The sequence below is a fragment of the Drosophila navojoa genome, chromosome X (assembly GCF_054131105.1).
Source record: "Drosophila navojoa isolate 15081-1374.11 chromosome X, UAZ_NAV_1.0, whole genome shotgun sequence".
NCBI classification, from domain to species: Eukaryota; Metazoa; Arthropoda; class Insecta; order Diptera; family Drosophilidae; genus Drosophila; species Drosophila navojoa.
The window spans coordinates 4,829,798-4,843,410 of NC_142895.1; the positions used below are offsets into that span (position 1 = coordinate 4,829,798).

The following is a 13,613-nucleotide window of genomic DNA, read 5'->3' on the forward strand; positions in this document are numbered from 1 at the left end:
TATCGCGTATGCGAGTGTGTGTGTGTGGATGTGTGAGTGCATGTGCTGCAATTGTATACACTTTCCAGTTGCTACATCTGCAAAAAGCTATTCATGCAGGCAAAACGTACATATAAGAAATATTTGACAAAATGAAGTAAATGAAATAACCTTTCAATAAATAATTATTTCAAAATATTTTGATTTATTGAATGCCATAAATTCTGTGCGAAGAAATTGCAATTAAGATAAAAACAATTCACAAACATTTTAGTGCACGTAAAGTCATAAATTATGTAGCTTACTAAATCTACTAGAAGAAATGAGTAATTGACCAAAGAGCGTAACTTACATACGTAATACATATAACAAGAATTTAACATATAAACGTAATTGCGCTGGCCTGTCTTGATCACGATAGCACATTAATCGATAGTTTGCTAAGCTATCGCGAGCAGTGGACGATCCGTGCAGAGCATTTATGCGTTTGCAGCGATAGTAAAGCAATCGATAGTTGAAGCCTTGCACAATTTTAGAAGTGTAGAGTATTTAAGTGTTGCATATATCGTTTCTTTGCTAACTATTTTCAAACTATGTTTGTATGTATGCACACATATGTTTGTATGCACATATGTATGTGTGTGTTTTCATTGTAGCTTATTGTCTCTGATGTCACCTGTTTATGCCGCTGCCGCTGCCGCTGCTGATGCTGATGCTGCTGTCACTGTCGCTGAGATTGGCACTCGCTTCGGCAATTGCTTTTGTGCCGGGCCACTGCAAATTGGAGGCAGCATCAGCATCAGCAGCAGCAGTAGCAGCAACATGGCAGAGATGCGGATGCGGATGTGGATGCGCAAGCTGGATGCGGATATTGTGCTGACTGCTGTTGCGCTCACTTCAAAGAGCGCAACGGGCGGCCTTAATTATGAAAATTAATTGTATTCGAATGAATAACGTTAATTGATTTCCCTCCCGCTCACTCTCGTCACTGTCCTCGCGCTCTGTCGCACCTGTAGCGACCTGCAACACCTCGGCTCCCCCCTTCTGTCTTTATCACATTAATTAATTAGTCCATTTTATATTGTCGAGAGTGAAAACAACGCGAAATCAAATACTCGAACGATTTTGCCCGCTTTTCGAGGTTCGAGGTTCGCGTTTCGCCTTTTTGTGCGCCATTTGCAATTGCCGTTAGTTAAACGATTCAGTCACGTAATTCATTTGCATGGCGCGCGTGGTCAGGTTGCTATATCCTTCATCGCGGTCCAGCCCATCGGGGAAGCTCCAAATGGAAGGGTAGAGTGTGACTGGGCAAGACAATGAGGGGAAGGACAAGGCAGTCAGGGTGACCGAGAGTGGGAGGGAGAGAGGGAAAGAGAGAGTGAGTGGGAGGGACAGAGAGGAATTGAAAAGTTACAAAGTTGTTTCTATTGAATCTGCAAAAGGGAGGGAGGAAAAAGAAAGAAAGATAGAGAGAAAGAAAGAGAGAGAGAGAGGTAGAACGCATAAAGTTCAGATAGAGAAAAGAGATAAATAGAGAGAGAGGAGAGAATATGGAGTAGAGATAAGGATAGGAAGGCATAGATAATCTAGAAAGAGTTACAGGAAAATGAGTAGAAAGAGATATAGAAAGAGAGATAAAGTAAAATGAGAGAGAGACAGAGGAAGATAGGCAGATGAGAGATTGGCTCCCTTGTAGAGAGAATATGGAGTAGAGAGTATACATGAGAGAAGATCAGAAACGAGCGAGAAGAGGAGAGAATACAAAATGGAGAGTTAAGCTAGAGGTAAAGCCATTTCAGCTGAGCTTTCTTTCGGTCTTCCTCTAGTTAGAGAATGCCGAGAAAACTCAAAGACTTCATCAAAATGATTGTTTTCTCGCTCCAAGGCCGGCAAGGGTACGTTGTCCATCTCACATATGTCAGTGAAGAAGCAGAAAACAACTGTTTAACCAAATTGATGCGTGAAACTTTGTGCTAGCAATTTGTTGGCTATTTTTTATGCGGCATTTGGTCATTTTTCATGGTCAGTAATTGGCAAGGTCTGTAACGTTGGCCCCAACACCAGCAGTAGCAGCAGCTCCAGCCCCAGCTCCAGCTTGAGCCTCAGTCAGCCTCAGTTTCAGCTCTGTTTATCCTGCTCCGGCCACATCCTAACTGAATGTCCTGCATTGTCCCCTTGGGCTGATGACAGAACGCGACTTGCTCCCTTGCCTCTCCGCGCCCTTCGCCGCGGCTCGCAGCGCTACGCAGGTCTTCATCTTGACTTCAGCCACTGGGGCTATGCATATATATGCGCTATTTATGTGTGCGTGTGTGTGTGCGGGTGTGTGTGTGTGTGTGTGTCATCTATGCTCACGTATCAATAAGTGCTTGAGACGTGAACTGAATTTTTTATTACCGTTTGTCGATGTATGCGCAAAAGTGAATGCCGCCCGCAGGACGAGGGACGAACGGCTCGCAGGACATTCCGAATATGTCTCGCAGCATGCGAAATTGCCTGTGAAATATTTTCCAAATTTACTATATAAGTATGCACACATACACACACACACACACATACACACATACACTTGAAGAAAACATACAAGCTGGGAGTGTATGAACTGATACCCTGTAGAAAATGCTGGGAGGTGGCATGCTCGCCGATAGAGTGCACAGAGGGGTAGAAAATGTAAAGCAAAGTGGAAATAAATGAAGAGAAAAAGGAGAGAGCAAGACTTGAAGTAATCCTGAATTCTTGAATCCTGAGTAGGTGTGAGATCGTATACCCTGTAAAAAAACTCTGCATTGTATGGCTTTCTGTAGTATGAATATAGAACATAGAATAGATGAGGACAGCTGAGAGCGCATGCCCTGTAAAAACAGTTATTACCAGATATCCTACGACGAGCTGCATCAGAATATAGTTAACGGATCTCCCCTGATGCTCGACATATCCCAGGATATAGAAGGATAGCTATAGGAATCACACACTTGCTTAGGACTAAGGGCATATAAACGCTATCAAGCTCATACGTTCAGGATTTTCGAGCTTTCCCTATTCGATTTTGTTCAGTGTAACTTTGGATATACTGGCTATTGATGCGGCTACGCATAGCATAGAATGAAATCGAAGCTTTAGAGTGCTGTGAAAGGCGTAAGGCATGGCTGGCAGCTGAACAATTGGCCAAAAAGATTAAATCAAATCAAGGGTCTAAGCAGTCCAAAAGTGAGCAACACTGAGCTAAGCCGGGACTATGTAGCCCGACTTGAAGGCGTCTGCTTAGAGTGTAAAGGGGAAAGGGAAAGGGGAGAGGGAAACTGGGCGGGTAGCTGGAGAGTGGAGCTGGAGGTCAATCAAAAAGGTCGAGGGGCCAAATGCGAATTCAGTTTAATTGTATGTGGGGATTAGCTTTGAAGTTTTGGCGGCACAAAACTGACTCAACATGGAATAACAGGACACTTAAGTGCGTCACAAGGACTGAAGGAGCGAAAAGCAGCAACGGAGCAAAGGAGCAAAGGAGCAAAGGAGCAAAGGAGCGAGGGAGCGAGGTAGCAAAGAAGCGACAAGCGCTTCAATGCGAATGGCTTTCAGGTAATTTCTCTTTGGGGTTAAGTGGGCCAAAGGGCTGCTTAAGTCGCCCGAGCGTTAATTACTGCCAAAGACAGAGCCGCGCCGAGTCCCCATTAACCCACCGCGTGCACTCAACGACCCCGCGCCGTCCCGCAGTACCACGTCGAGCAACCCTCGACGGGGTGATAAACGGCCTGGCTTGGCCTGGCCTCTGTCCAGGTCCAGAATCTGTGCAGCTGCCTGAAGCTGTTCGCAATTGATTTATAAATCAATAAAAATATGTGCATAAATATTTACCGAGACAATATAAATAAATTACAATCCAATGTGAGCAGTCGGCTGAAAAACCTTATGCAAAATGCAGCCGGACAGTCCAGAAGGACCAAAAGGCTTCGACTGCACCGCACGCAAACACTGAGAGCAGAGCAGAGCAGAGCAGAGCAGAGCAGAGCAGAGGCGAGCGAAGCAGAGCAGAGCAGAGGAAAATCAACAGACGATGCCTGTAGTTGAGTGGGTGACAGAGGAGATGGATGAGGAGTGTGTATGTGTGTGTGTGTGTGTGTGTGGCGTATTGTGTGGCGAATTGTATAAGTGTGCGTGTGTGTGCGTGTGTGTGTAATGCAATCTGAAGACGCAGTCAGACAATGCCGAAGGCTTATGAACAACTGCATAGATGCTCGTTGCGCTTCTGGTCCTTATTAACTGACAGTTGTTGGCCGTGGCCGAAGGAACAGTTGCTGGGCTTAGGGCAGGCGAGGGCTGCTAGCAAACAAAGCGAGCGCAAGCTAAAGATATCCTGTAAATGGAGATGTGCACAGGAGGTACACGGAAATAGATGCTTGAGCTTTATCTGTTTAAAGCCTAGTCACAAAAGCGTTGGTCGGGTTGTGTAACACAAAACACTTTAGATACCCTGTAAGTATTAAACACGCTTACATATGCATTTTATTTAAGAGTAGGTAGATGTGCTTAGGCAAATTCTGCTGTCCAACTATTCTACATAGTCAATGCCATAGAGATTTGCATTAAAAGTGGCTAAGTACAGTACTATAGATACCCTGTAATTATGAAAAGCGTCTAAAAATGGCAGCAAACGGCTAGCTATAGGCATGGAGCTCTACCATAAGCTATACTTCCGTATACATCTGAATAATAAACAAAACGCGTTTCAAGATACCCTGTAAATATCACTAAATTCTCTAATAAAGAGAATGTAGAGAGATTTGAAAAGATAATCGTAAGGTAACACTGCAAAGCTTTAAAGCCCTCTCTAGAAAAGCTTTACTAAAAGATATACTTGCAATAATAAACAAATACCCTTTTCAAGATACCCTGTAAAAGTCAAGATTTCCTCAAATAAAGAGAAAATAGAGAGATTTGAAAAGATAATCGTTAGGTAACACTGCAAAGCTTTAAAGCCCTTGAAAGCTCTCTAGAAAAGCCTTGCCATGATGGGAAATTACAGACATAAGCCCCAAAATCTCTTTGAATACGCTACAATGGGCTTTAATTTGATCGCCTCGGATTAGGGCAGAGCACAAATAACTTATGAGGCGACCCTCGTGCAGCATGCTCAGCTATGTGCATATGGAAATGGAATAGGGAAATCGGACGCTGTGACGCAAGATGCAGTCAGATTTACTTTTGGCCCCATAATTTGATGTACTCTGCGTGAGTGTGTGTGCGTGTGTGTGTGGGTGTGTGTGTGAATGCAATTCAAATATGTGCGCAATTACGTAAAATGTTTACCATGCACAGCTGGGCAAAACAGCAACAAAAAATGTGAATGAAAACAAAAACAAAAAGTGGCTGGAAAACAATTTCAGCCAACCAGGTGCCAACTAATCAAAAATGCGAGCAATTATAATTGATTAAAATGAGACGGACAACCGAGCCCAACCCAAACCCAACCCGAAGCCAAACCCGACCCAAGCCCAACCCAAGCCCAACTATCTAACCGAGCATTCATCCATGCTGCATAAGTGGAATCGCCTGCGAATGCTGCGTTTTGTGTAATTGAATCAGTTCAGTTGATGGCATCCATTTGCCTCTCTCTCTCTCTCTCTCTCTCTCTCTCTCCCTCTCTCTCTCACCCACACACACACACATCTCTCCCCCAGTCTCTCCCTCTCTCTTTTTCTCTAAACGCTTCATTTCTATATTTGAATGCAATTATATTTATATCATATTACACTCTGCTTTCGGTGTGTTCGATAAAGTCATTTGCAACACTGGAAAATTAAAGTAAAAACACAAACAGTGCTCGAAAATGCACCAGAAATAAAGAATACAAAATCAAAGTAAAATGCTCTGAAAATCATCGACAAGTGCACAATAAATACTTAACAATACTGCAAAGTGTACGTTGAGTGTTGGGCAATGCCCAAAATTCAATGCAGATGCCAGCTTATGTAATTGTAGCCAAAATTTAGAGAGAGCAAAATGATGCTAAAAGTAATGGAAGATATTTTAGAGAAATATATATAAGCATATATAAATATATAAATATTTTTTTATATTTTTATTTATATAAATTCATATTTGTTTGATATTTGATCCGAAAAGCTAGCAGCAACTGTTCATATTTTTTATATTATCAACAATATCGATGATGAGTGGAGCCTGGAACATTGCAAAAATGGCTTGGATTTCACATTTGTATACAAAGAGCTTTAACTGAGAGTATTATGGGAATTCGAGTTAAGGGCTCTTTGGCACTCTGGAAGGCTTACGGCGAAATATTTGCCATGTTTTCGTATGAGTTTTAATGTGAACATAAAATTCAAACTAACTAGATTTGAAATTTTGAAGATATAGAAATTCAATTTGGTGCTGAGACGCACTACCGCAACTGTATATAGGTGTGCTTGTATATGTAGCCCCATATACATATATACTCATATATCGAGATATCTAGGTATTCATATATAGAGATATATAGGCATTCCTAGAAGTTCTTCTCTTACAACTCGCATATTAAAGTGCGTAGTTGAAAGCATTAAATCTAGCACATACATATACACACATTTGGCAATTTGGGTTCACTCTAAACGCAGTTGGTTCACCCTAGGGCTGGCGGCTGCAATGCATTGCCCGCAAAAATGCCATGGAATCAATTTTGCATCAAATTTTGATGCAAAAAGGCACAAGTGATGCCTGCACACAGCGTGTGTGAGAGAGGAAGGGATAGAGTGGGAGAGAGAGAGCGAGAGAGAGAGAGAGAGAGTGAGTGAGTGAGTTGTGTGTGGTAGAGTAAGAGAATGAGAGCCGGGCTTAGCGGTTACGAATGCCACCACACACGCAATGCTTATGCACCTGCATCCTGTATACCACTTCCTCTTCCTGCACCGCCTGCCCCTCCCCCCCTCCCTCTAGCTCTTCTCCGCCCACACCCAAAGCCATGTGGTTTGGCCCGAGCGGCTGCTTTCCAAATGGACACAGAGTGCTCGCACCGCATACGTAACCCGAAAATGTAATTGAAAAATTATTTTGTTACACGTGTTGCCCTTGCAACGTTTCGCTGGCAGCCTCTGTCGATAATTTCGTGGCCGAGCTACAAATTTTAATTAATTTGCCAGCCCTCCAAAAAAAAAAAAAAAGAGAGAGAGAGAGAGAGAGAAGAGAAAAAATCGCTCACATCCAGAGCGAAGATTTTATCAACCAAGTCGCGAACTTTCTCTAGGCGTTGGACGCTAACTGGCCAACTGATTAGCATATAAATTACAACGGCACGCCCACACGCCCCCACGCACCATACCCACGCCCCATGCACATCTCCGTCCACATTTTCGACCAAATTGCAAATATGTTGTGAAAGCTTATTGATTTAGCATTAATTGTTTATTGTTTATAGTTTCCACTTAACCCCAATGTCCCCGAGAGGCTCTTCATTAATCCGCATGCCCATCAACGGGTGATCGAGCCGGGTATATTGGTTTCGGCTCACACGAAAGAGACGGCTAGAGTGGCTGGAATATCTTTGATTTTCTTAATATCGATAATTATCGATTAAATTTAACGCCCAGCTTGCTTAACTACTCTTCCTTTTCTGTGTATCGATAGTTATCGCTGTCGTTAGTTGTTACTTAAAGAGATATAGCTGATTGTCTAGTGAAAATCTTTTCAAAATATTTCGGCTCTCATCAAACCTTTGGCATATATCGCTAAAAATCGATTTCCACACTTGATGAATCTAAAAATTTCTTACAATTCAGTTAATTTAATAGTTAGGCCTCATAAATATTTCTTCATATATCGAACTTCTTAGTAATTCTTGCAATTAGCTTGTACAGGGTATCTGCTAGTCGTGCTCACACAAACGCACAGACTCCTTTACTGGTTTTTAAGAAGATTCGTGTCTGGCACGAAACTCAATTAACTTGTTAATTTATTTGTCATTTGCTTTGTTCGCATCGCCTGCAAAAATAACACAAAATTCTAGGTAAAAGCCCAGGCCGAAGTCGAGTCAAGCAGCAAGCGTCTGGGCACAGGTATGGCCAGGCTTGGCATGCTGCCTGTCTGGGAATGGAGTCTCACTGCTCTCTGGCTGACTTGCTGACTGGGCGGGCTCTGGGCCATGCAAGCGAACCGCCTCCATTTGATGGATATAACTATCTGTATCTAAGTGTAGTTGTTGGAGAGAGATGCTTGCCTAAACACATGCAAAGAGCGAGAGAGAGAGAGGGAGAGAGAGAGGGGGGAGGGGAAGTTTGTGTGTACAAGTCTCGGTGCTTGTTAGGCTCTGTTTGCTATAATACGAGCCACTCATCTTGTTTGTGGACAACTTTTCATTTCACTCTGAAACTTAAAGTTCATTCGCAAATCATTTTGAGCGCACTTTATTTGGTTTTCCTTGAACAACTGGATTTAATGAATGCTGGAGTCATCACTTCATTTTCCTTTATTGCTCATTGTATATCATTCAATGATCCTTATGCATCTGTTGTCATTCATATTACATGGTACTTCTAGCAGCATTATTATTATCTTATTATTATTATTGGCATTATTGTTATTATTATTATCTTTCTATGGTATTATTTATTTTAATTTAGATTTCCTAATAATTTCTCATCACTAATACTTTAAATTTCTTCTTTAATTTACCATTTATCATCATAATTATTATTAATTGCTCATTCATCACTTCTCGTTCATTGAGTGTTATAATTTATCATTCATTTATCATTCAATATATATAATTTATGATTGTCATTGATGAAACATTCATTCATCATTCTAAATTCACCATCATATAAGTTTTTATTAATTATATTTTATTTAAAAATCATTCATTATTATTCATACTTCATTATACATCACTTTATTATTATTTAGTATTCATACGCATTCGACATTAATTATCTATCCTTCACCATTTGTCGTTTATCATTCTACATATTCTCATTGATTAATCATTATAAGGGTATTTTTTATTAATTGTTCATACATCATTATTCATCAGTCATCATCAATCGTTTCTCATTTTATTGATTATTATTATTGATCACAAATTTCATTGACGATATACCAGATAAAACTTCTCATTCACTGTTGCTCTGTCATCATTCATCTTCAGTCATTCTTTATCATTCTTTACTTTCTTATTCATCATGGATCATTTTTTCATTCATTATTCATGCATATAATGGTGAATTCAGAATGATGAATGAAATGAGATCTATATATGATAATGATGTATCATCAATGACAATCATAAATTATATATATTGAATGATTCATCAAGCATCAGCAGTCGTGAATCACTGTTTGATGAGTCATTCTTCACGATTTATTTACGACTCATTTTCATTTGATGATATATTATTAATTCTATATCAGTTAGAAGTTCTCTTTCATAACTTATCACTCATCAATCGATCTATATAAAAACTACATTTAAATTGATTTAAATTGTGTTTTCAAATTGAAATTGAAATTGAAAATATATTCGATTTCGATTCGTTTCTCTGAGTGCATTGATGGGAAAATTCTTGTGTGAAAACTCTTGTATAGAACTAATTGTTGGCTTGAGTATATAGTAGATTTATGCCTGCTCTCTCACTCTCTCCACCTCTCTCTCTCACTCACTTTGTGCATTGTTTTAGTGCAACTCTTCTGGCTTCCATTATGTTTGAATGCATTATATTTGAAAGTTTTCAAAGTGCAGAGGCTTAAGCCAAAGGCCAAGCTGCCAAATACCAAACTAAGAGAGAGAGAGAGAGAGAAGGAGAGAGACAGGGGGAGGGTGAGTGTTGTTGGCTACTTGAGCACTGACATTTAGGCTGAATTGGGAAGTGGTTACGACGGCACCGGCTACCCTTCGACTGCCTTTAACTGTTTCTCGCACTCGTCCCAGCTGAAGAGCTGGCAAAGTTTTCGCTTTGTATAATTAAAACTAAACTAAACCAAATTGTTTACATGTGTCTTTTGTTGCAGTTATCATTGGTGGTTTAGCTGAGTGCGGGCGGCTGCCTGAGTGCAGACTGCTCCGACTTCGACTCCTGCTGCTCCTGCTGCTGTTCGTTTCATTCTTTTTGGTTTTTCTTTTCATTTTTTTTTTGCTGTTTGCTTTTCGCCGCTCTGCTTTGCACATGCATATGCAAGACGCTGCGCCGCGCCCACAAGTGAAACGCATGACACGCCCAACCTCAATGCCGCCCCAGCCGTTTTATTTAGCATTTTGTTGTTGTTGTTGTTTTTTTTTTCGGTTTTCTGCGGTTTTTAATTAAAATTAACTTTGTTTATTTAGCGCTTTTCTCCATGCAGGCAACACGCAGCCCCTCAGCCACGCCCCCGTCTCGCAGGCCTTGTCTTTCGTTCGCCTTCAAAGTGATGTTTACTTTAGCTGCTGTTGTTGTTGTTGCTGTTGTTGTTGCTGTTGTCGCTGCTGCAGTTGTCGCTGCTTGTAATTGCAGCCATTTGCGTTGTCCTTGCAGCAGTTCCGCATCCGCTATTCGCATCCGCATCCGCGCCGCTCTGTTGTTGTTAGCTTTACCTGTTGGCAGTCGGCTCATCCGACTGTCAACTGGCAAATGGCAACTGCCAGCTGTCGACTGCCAGAAGCGCTCGAGCTGAGTTTTGCAATCATCGTCGTCCTCATCAACTTTACCACTTGCTCAGTCACTCTTTCTCTCTCCCTCTCTCTCCCTCTCTCTCTCTCTCCCTCTCTCTCTCTCTCTCTCTCTCTGTCTGTCGCTCTTTTTCGGTTTGTGTAACTTTTGCAACTTTGGCCAAGTTTTTGTTATGCCTGTCGGCTTGCTAAGGCCCACGCGTCGCATGCTATGCCAGCCTCTTCTCACGAATTGCCGTGCCATGGCATACCCTGTAACGACATCTGAAGCTTTACAGTTGGCTCATCGATACCTTATTTTAACAATGAATGGCATGATCGACAGCTTTATTTATCGATACATGGACTATCGATAATACAGGAATTTGATCGATAGACAGTCTATCGATGATACATACTTTTGATCAATGGAAGGTCTATCGATAATACAGGCATTTTAGCGATAGTCGGCTTGAGGGCAGCTAGAGGGCGATCGAACCCTCTTATCGATAGCCAATCATAGCATATCTATTGACAGCACTTTGACTTGATCGATAACTGTTTAAAACCTTGTCAACTTATATAGATGTGGCCTATCGGTAGCATACTTATGAATAACGATAAATCGATATCATAAATACTATAAAGCAATCTTAGTGAAGTATATATACGATATATTTATATCTATTCGCAGTACTTAGTCTTAATCGATAACAATTTGAAAGCTCTCAACCATCAACTATTGGCCTATCGATAGCATACTTATAAATAAGGATAGCTAGAGAGCTATCAAACTAATATTAATAAAATATATATAAGATATATTTGTGTAGAACTGGTTGTCCCCTCAATTAAATGTAACCCGTAATACCCATTGGGCAAGTCACTTACTCGGCTACAGGGTATCGCTCTAGCCCACATACTTAGTGCTAGTTAGCTGCAGCCCGTTTGTCATTTTGATTATCGCATTTATTTGCCTTTCGATGCGCTTTCGTGTTTGTCTTGCACTTTGCGCAAATAAACCGAATAATAATGGGAACAACTATCAAATTACATCTCTTCTGGCGGGAGACGTTGCCTTCTGTCTCCTCTAGGCGTGGCTCTCCGTGTAGTAGTGTATCGGTTGAATATTGACTGCAGGCACTGCGGGCACTGAGGTCGAATTGTCTAGCGACTGCTCGTCCGTTACCATGCTGATGTGATCCTGGACGCGATCTCGATCCGATTCCCGCTCCTCATCCTGTTCCTGTTGCTCGTCCAGAAATTCACGCCTATTCGGATTGGCCGATTGTGCGGGTTGTTTGTTCGCATGCTCCATATACAGCTGCTCGAGCAGATCACGAAACAGCGTTGGATTCACATTGATGCTGACGCTCATCAGGACGAACCAATCGCCGTAGCCGGCACTGGAGAGCACCTGGCGCACATGCGCCTTGGGCATGCCGCGCAGGTGCGTGCGCAGCAGCTGCAGACGCAGCTCCGGACAGCAGATGAGCAGCAGGCGATAGAGTATATTGATGGCCGCCAGCATCGCAATGAACAGGAACCACACGTAGAGCACAGCGAAGAGCTTCTCGTTCAGTATGTTCAGCGGCAGTACGCAGAGTATGTCCAGCACTTTGGGCGATCCACTCGGTCCGTAGATGAACATCTCGCACTTGGCCACCTTCGGGAAGACGCGAGAGCTCATCAGATTCCACAGATTCCAATCGTAGACGGGTATGGCGGCCAGGGCGTGGATATATTTGTGCCAGAAGCCGTTGAAGATTACGTCCATTAGCCAAAAGTTGAAAACCTGTAAGTAAATGTTATCGATAACAGCAATCGATAGCATTGAATACTCACGCTGATGACCAGATTGAGAAGCTCGCAGAAGGCGTACTTGATCGAATAGCAGCAGTGGATGGCCGAGAAGCGAGCCCGAAAGTACTTCGTGAGCATGCGCAGCCGCATGCAGTAGGTCTCCTCGAGAATGAGGGCATCGCCGACCTCGCAGCAGAGCTGCTCCATGCGCTGGCCCTCCCACACCTTCCAGAGGTACGACGGGAAGTAGAAGAGCAGCGACTGGAAGAGCAGTATCATGAAGACCCACTGGTAGTAGCGCAAGTACATGCGCTTCGTCACGCCCCGTGTCTCTGGGCCGACGCCCTCCGCTATCGAGATGATGCGCGCGTACTGCTCGTTGTCCGCCAGGAGGGCGCTCAGGCCGCTCCTGTTGAACGTCAGGCGCTGGTGCTGGTGCTCGAGCAGCGCTAGCTCCGGCACGGGCTTGCTGGCATCGATGCTATCGTTCTCCATCGGCAGTATATAGGTGCCCATGGTCCAGCAATAGGATTGCACATATTCCGTGTGCTTCGTGGAGCTGAGGCAGAGTATCGGCTCGCCGAAATACTGCTTGGCCGACAGCAGGAACGTGCAGGTCAGCAGAATGACGATGGTGCACTTGGAGTGCAGCGTAAATATCGGATCGTAGATGCGCACCGTTTTCAAGCGCAAATACTTGGAGAGCGGCTTCACGGCGGCGTACATCCTGGGGCCCTTCGAAATGGTTCTCTTCGCTCTCTGATTTTCGACTTGCCGGGGATTAGCTCAGAGCCTGAAAATTCTATGTACTCGCTGACAGTTCGGCAAGAGCAAAAACTTGCGTGTCACACACATGCACACACACACACAGAGTCATACAAGAAATCGTGCGAGCGAGACGGAGAGAGAATGGATGAGTGAGCGAGTGAGACGTGTTTTGAGCACACGCTCACAGGCTACTCAGTTGCTACCCATAGAGTTGTCTCACTCTAACGCACGCTAGGCAGTGAGGCGCCAGTGTTGGTGAACGTGCAAGCAGAGATAAGAGCAATGGTGATTTTTATGAGCACTCTAGAGCTTATCATGCGATGATTGTGCGATTTTTATCGAAATAAATTGTGATTTATTTTAACTGCTCACATTTGATATAGTATATAAAATAACTCTAAACTTATTTTGTTACTACCAGATTATTTATAAAGTAAAGTAAGTGCTGCTAGAAAATATC

General features: G+C 42.8%; 1 protein-coding gene across 1 annotated transcript; it reads right to left on the bottom strand.

Moving 5' to 3' along the window:
• Window positions 1–11,529: 11,529 nt before the first annotated feature.
• Inx6 (Innexin 6) lies at window positions 11,530–13,273 on the bottom strand. Its single transcript, XM_018107849.3, has 2 exons — window positions 12,428–13,273; window positions 11,530–12,377 (listed from the first exon to the last, which is right to left on the bottom strand). The coding sequence occupies exons 1-2, from the start codon at window positions 13,109–13,111 to the stop codon at window positions 11,673–11,675; spliced, it is 1,389 nt and encodes a 462-aa protein (XP_017963338.1). The 5' UTR covers window positions 13,112–13,273; the 3' UTR covers window positions 11,530–11,672.
• Between the last annotated feature and the right edge of the window lie 340 nt (window positions 13,274–13,613).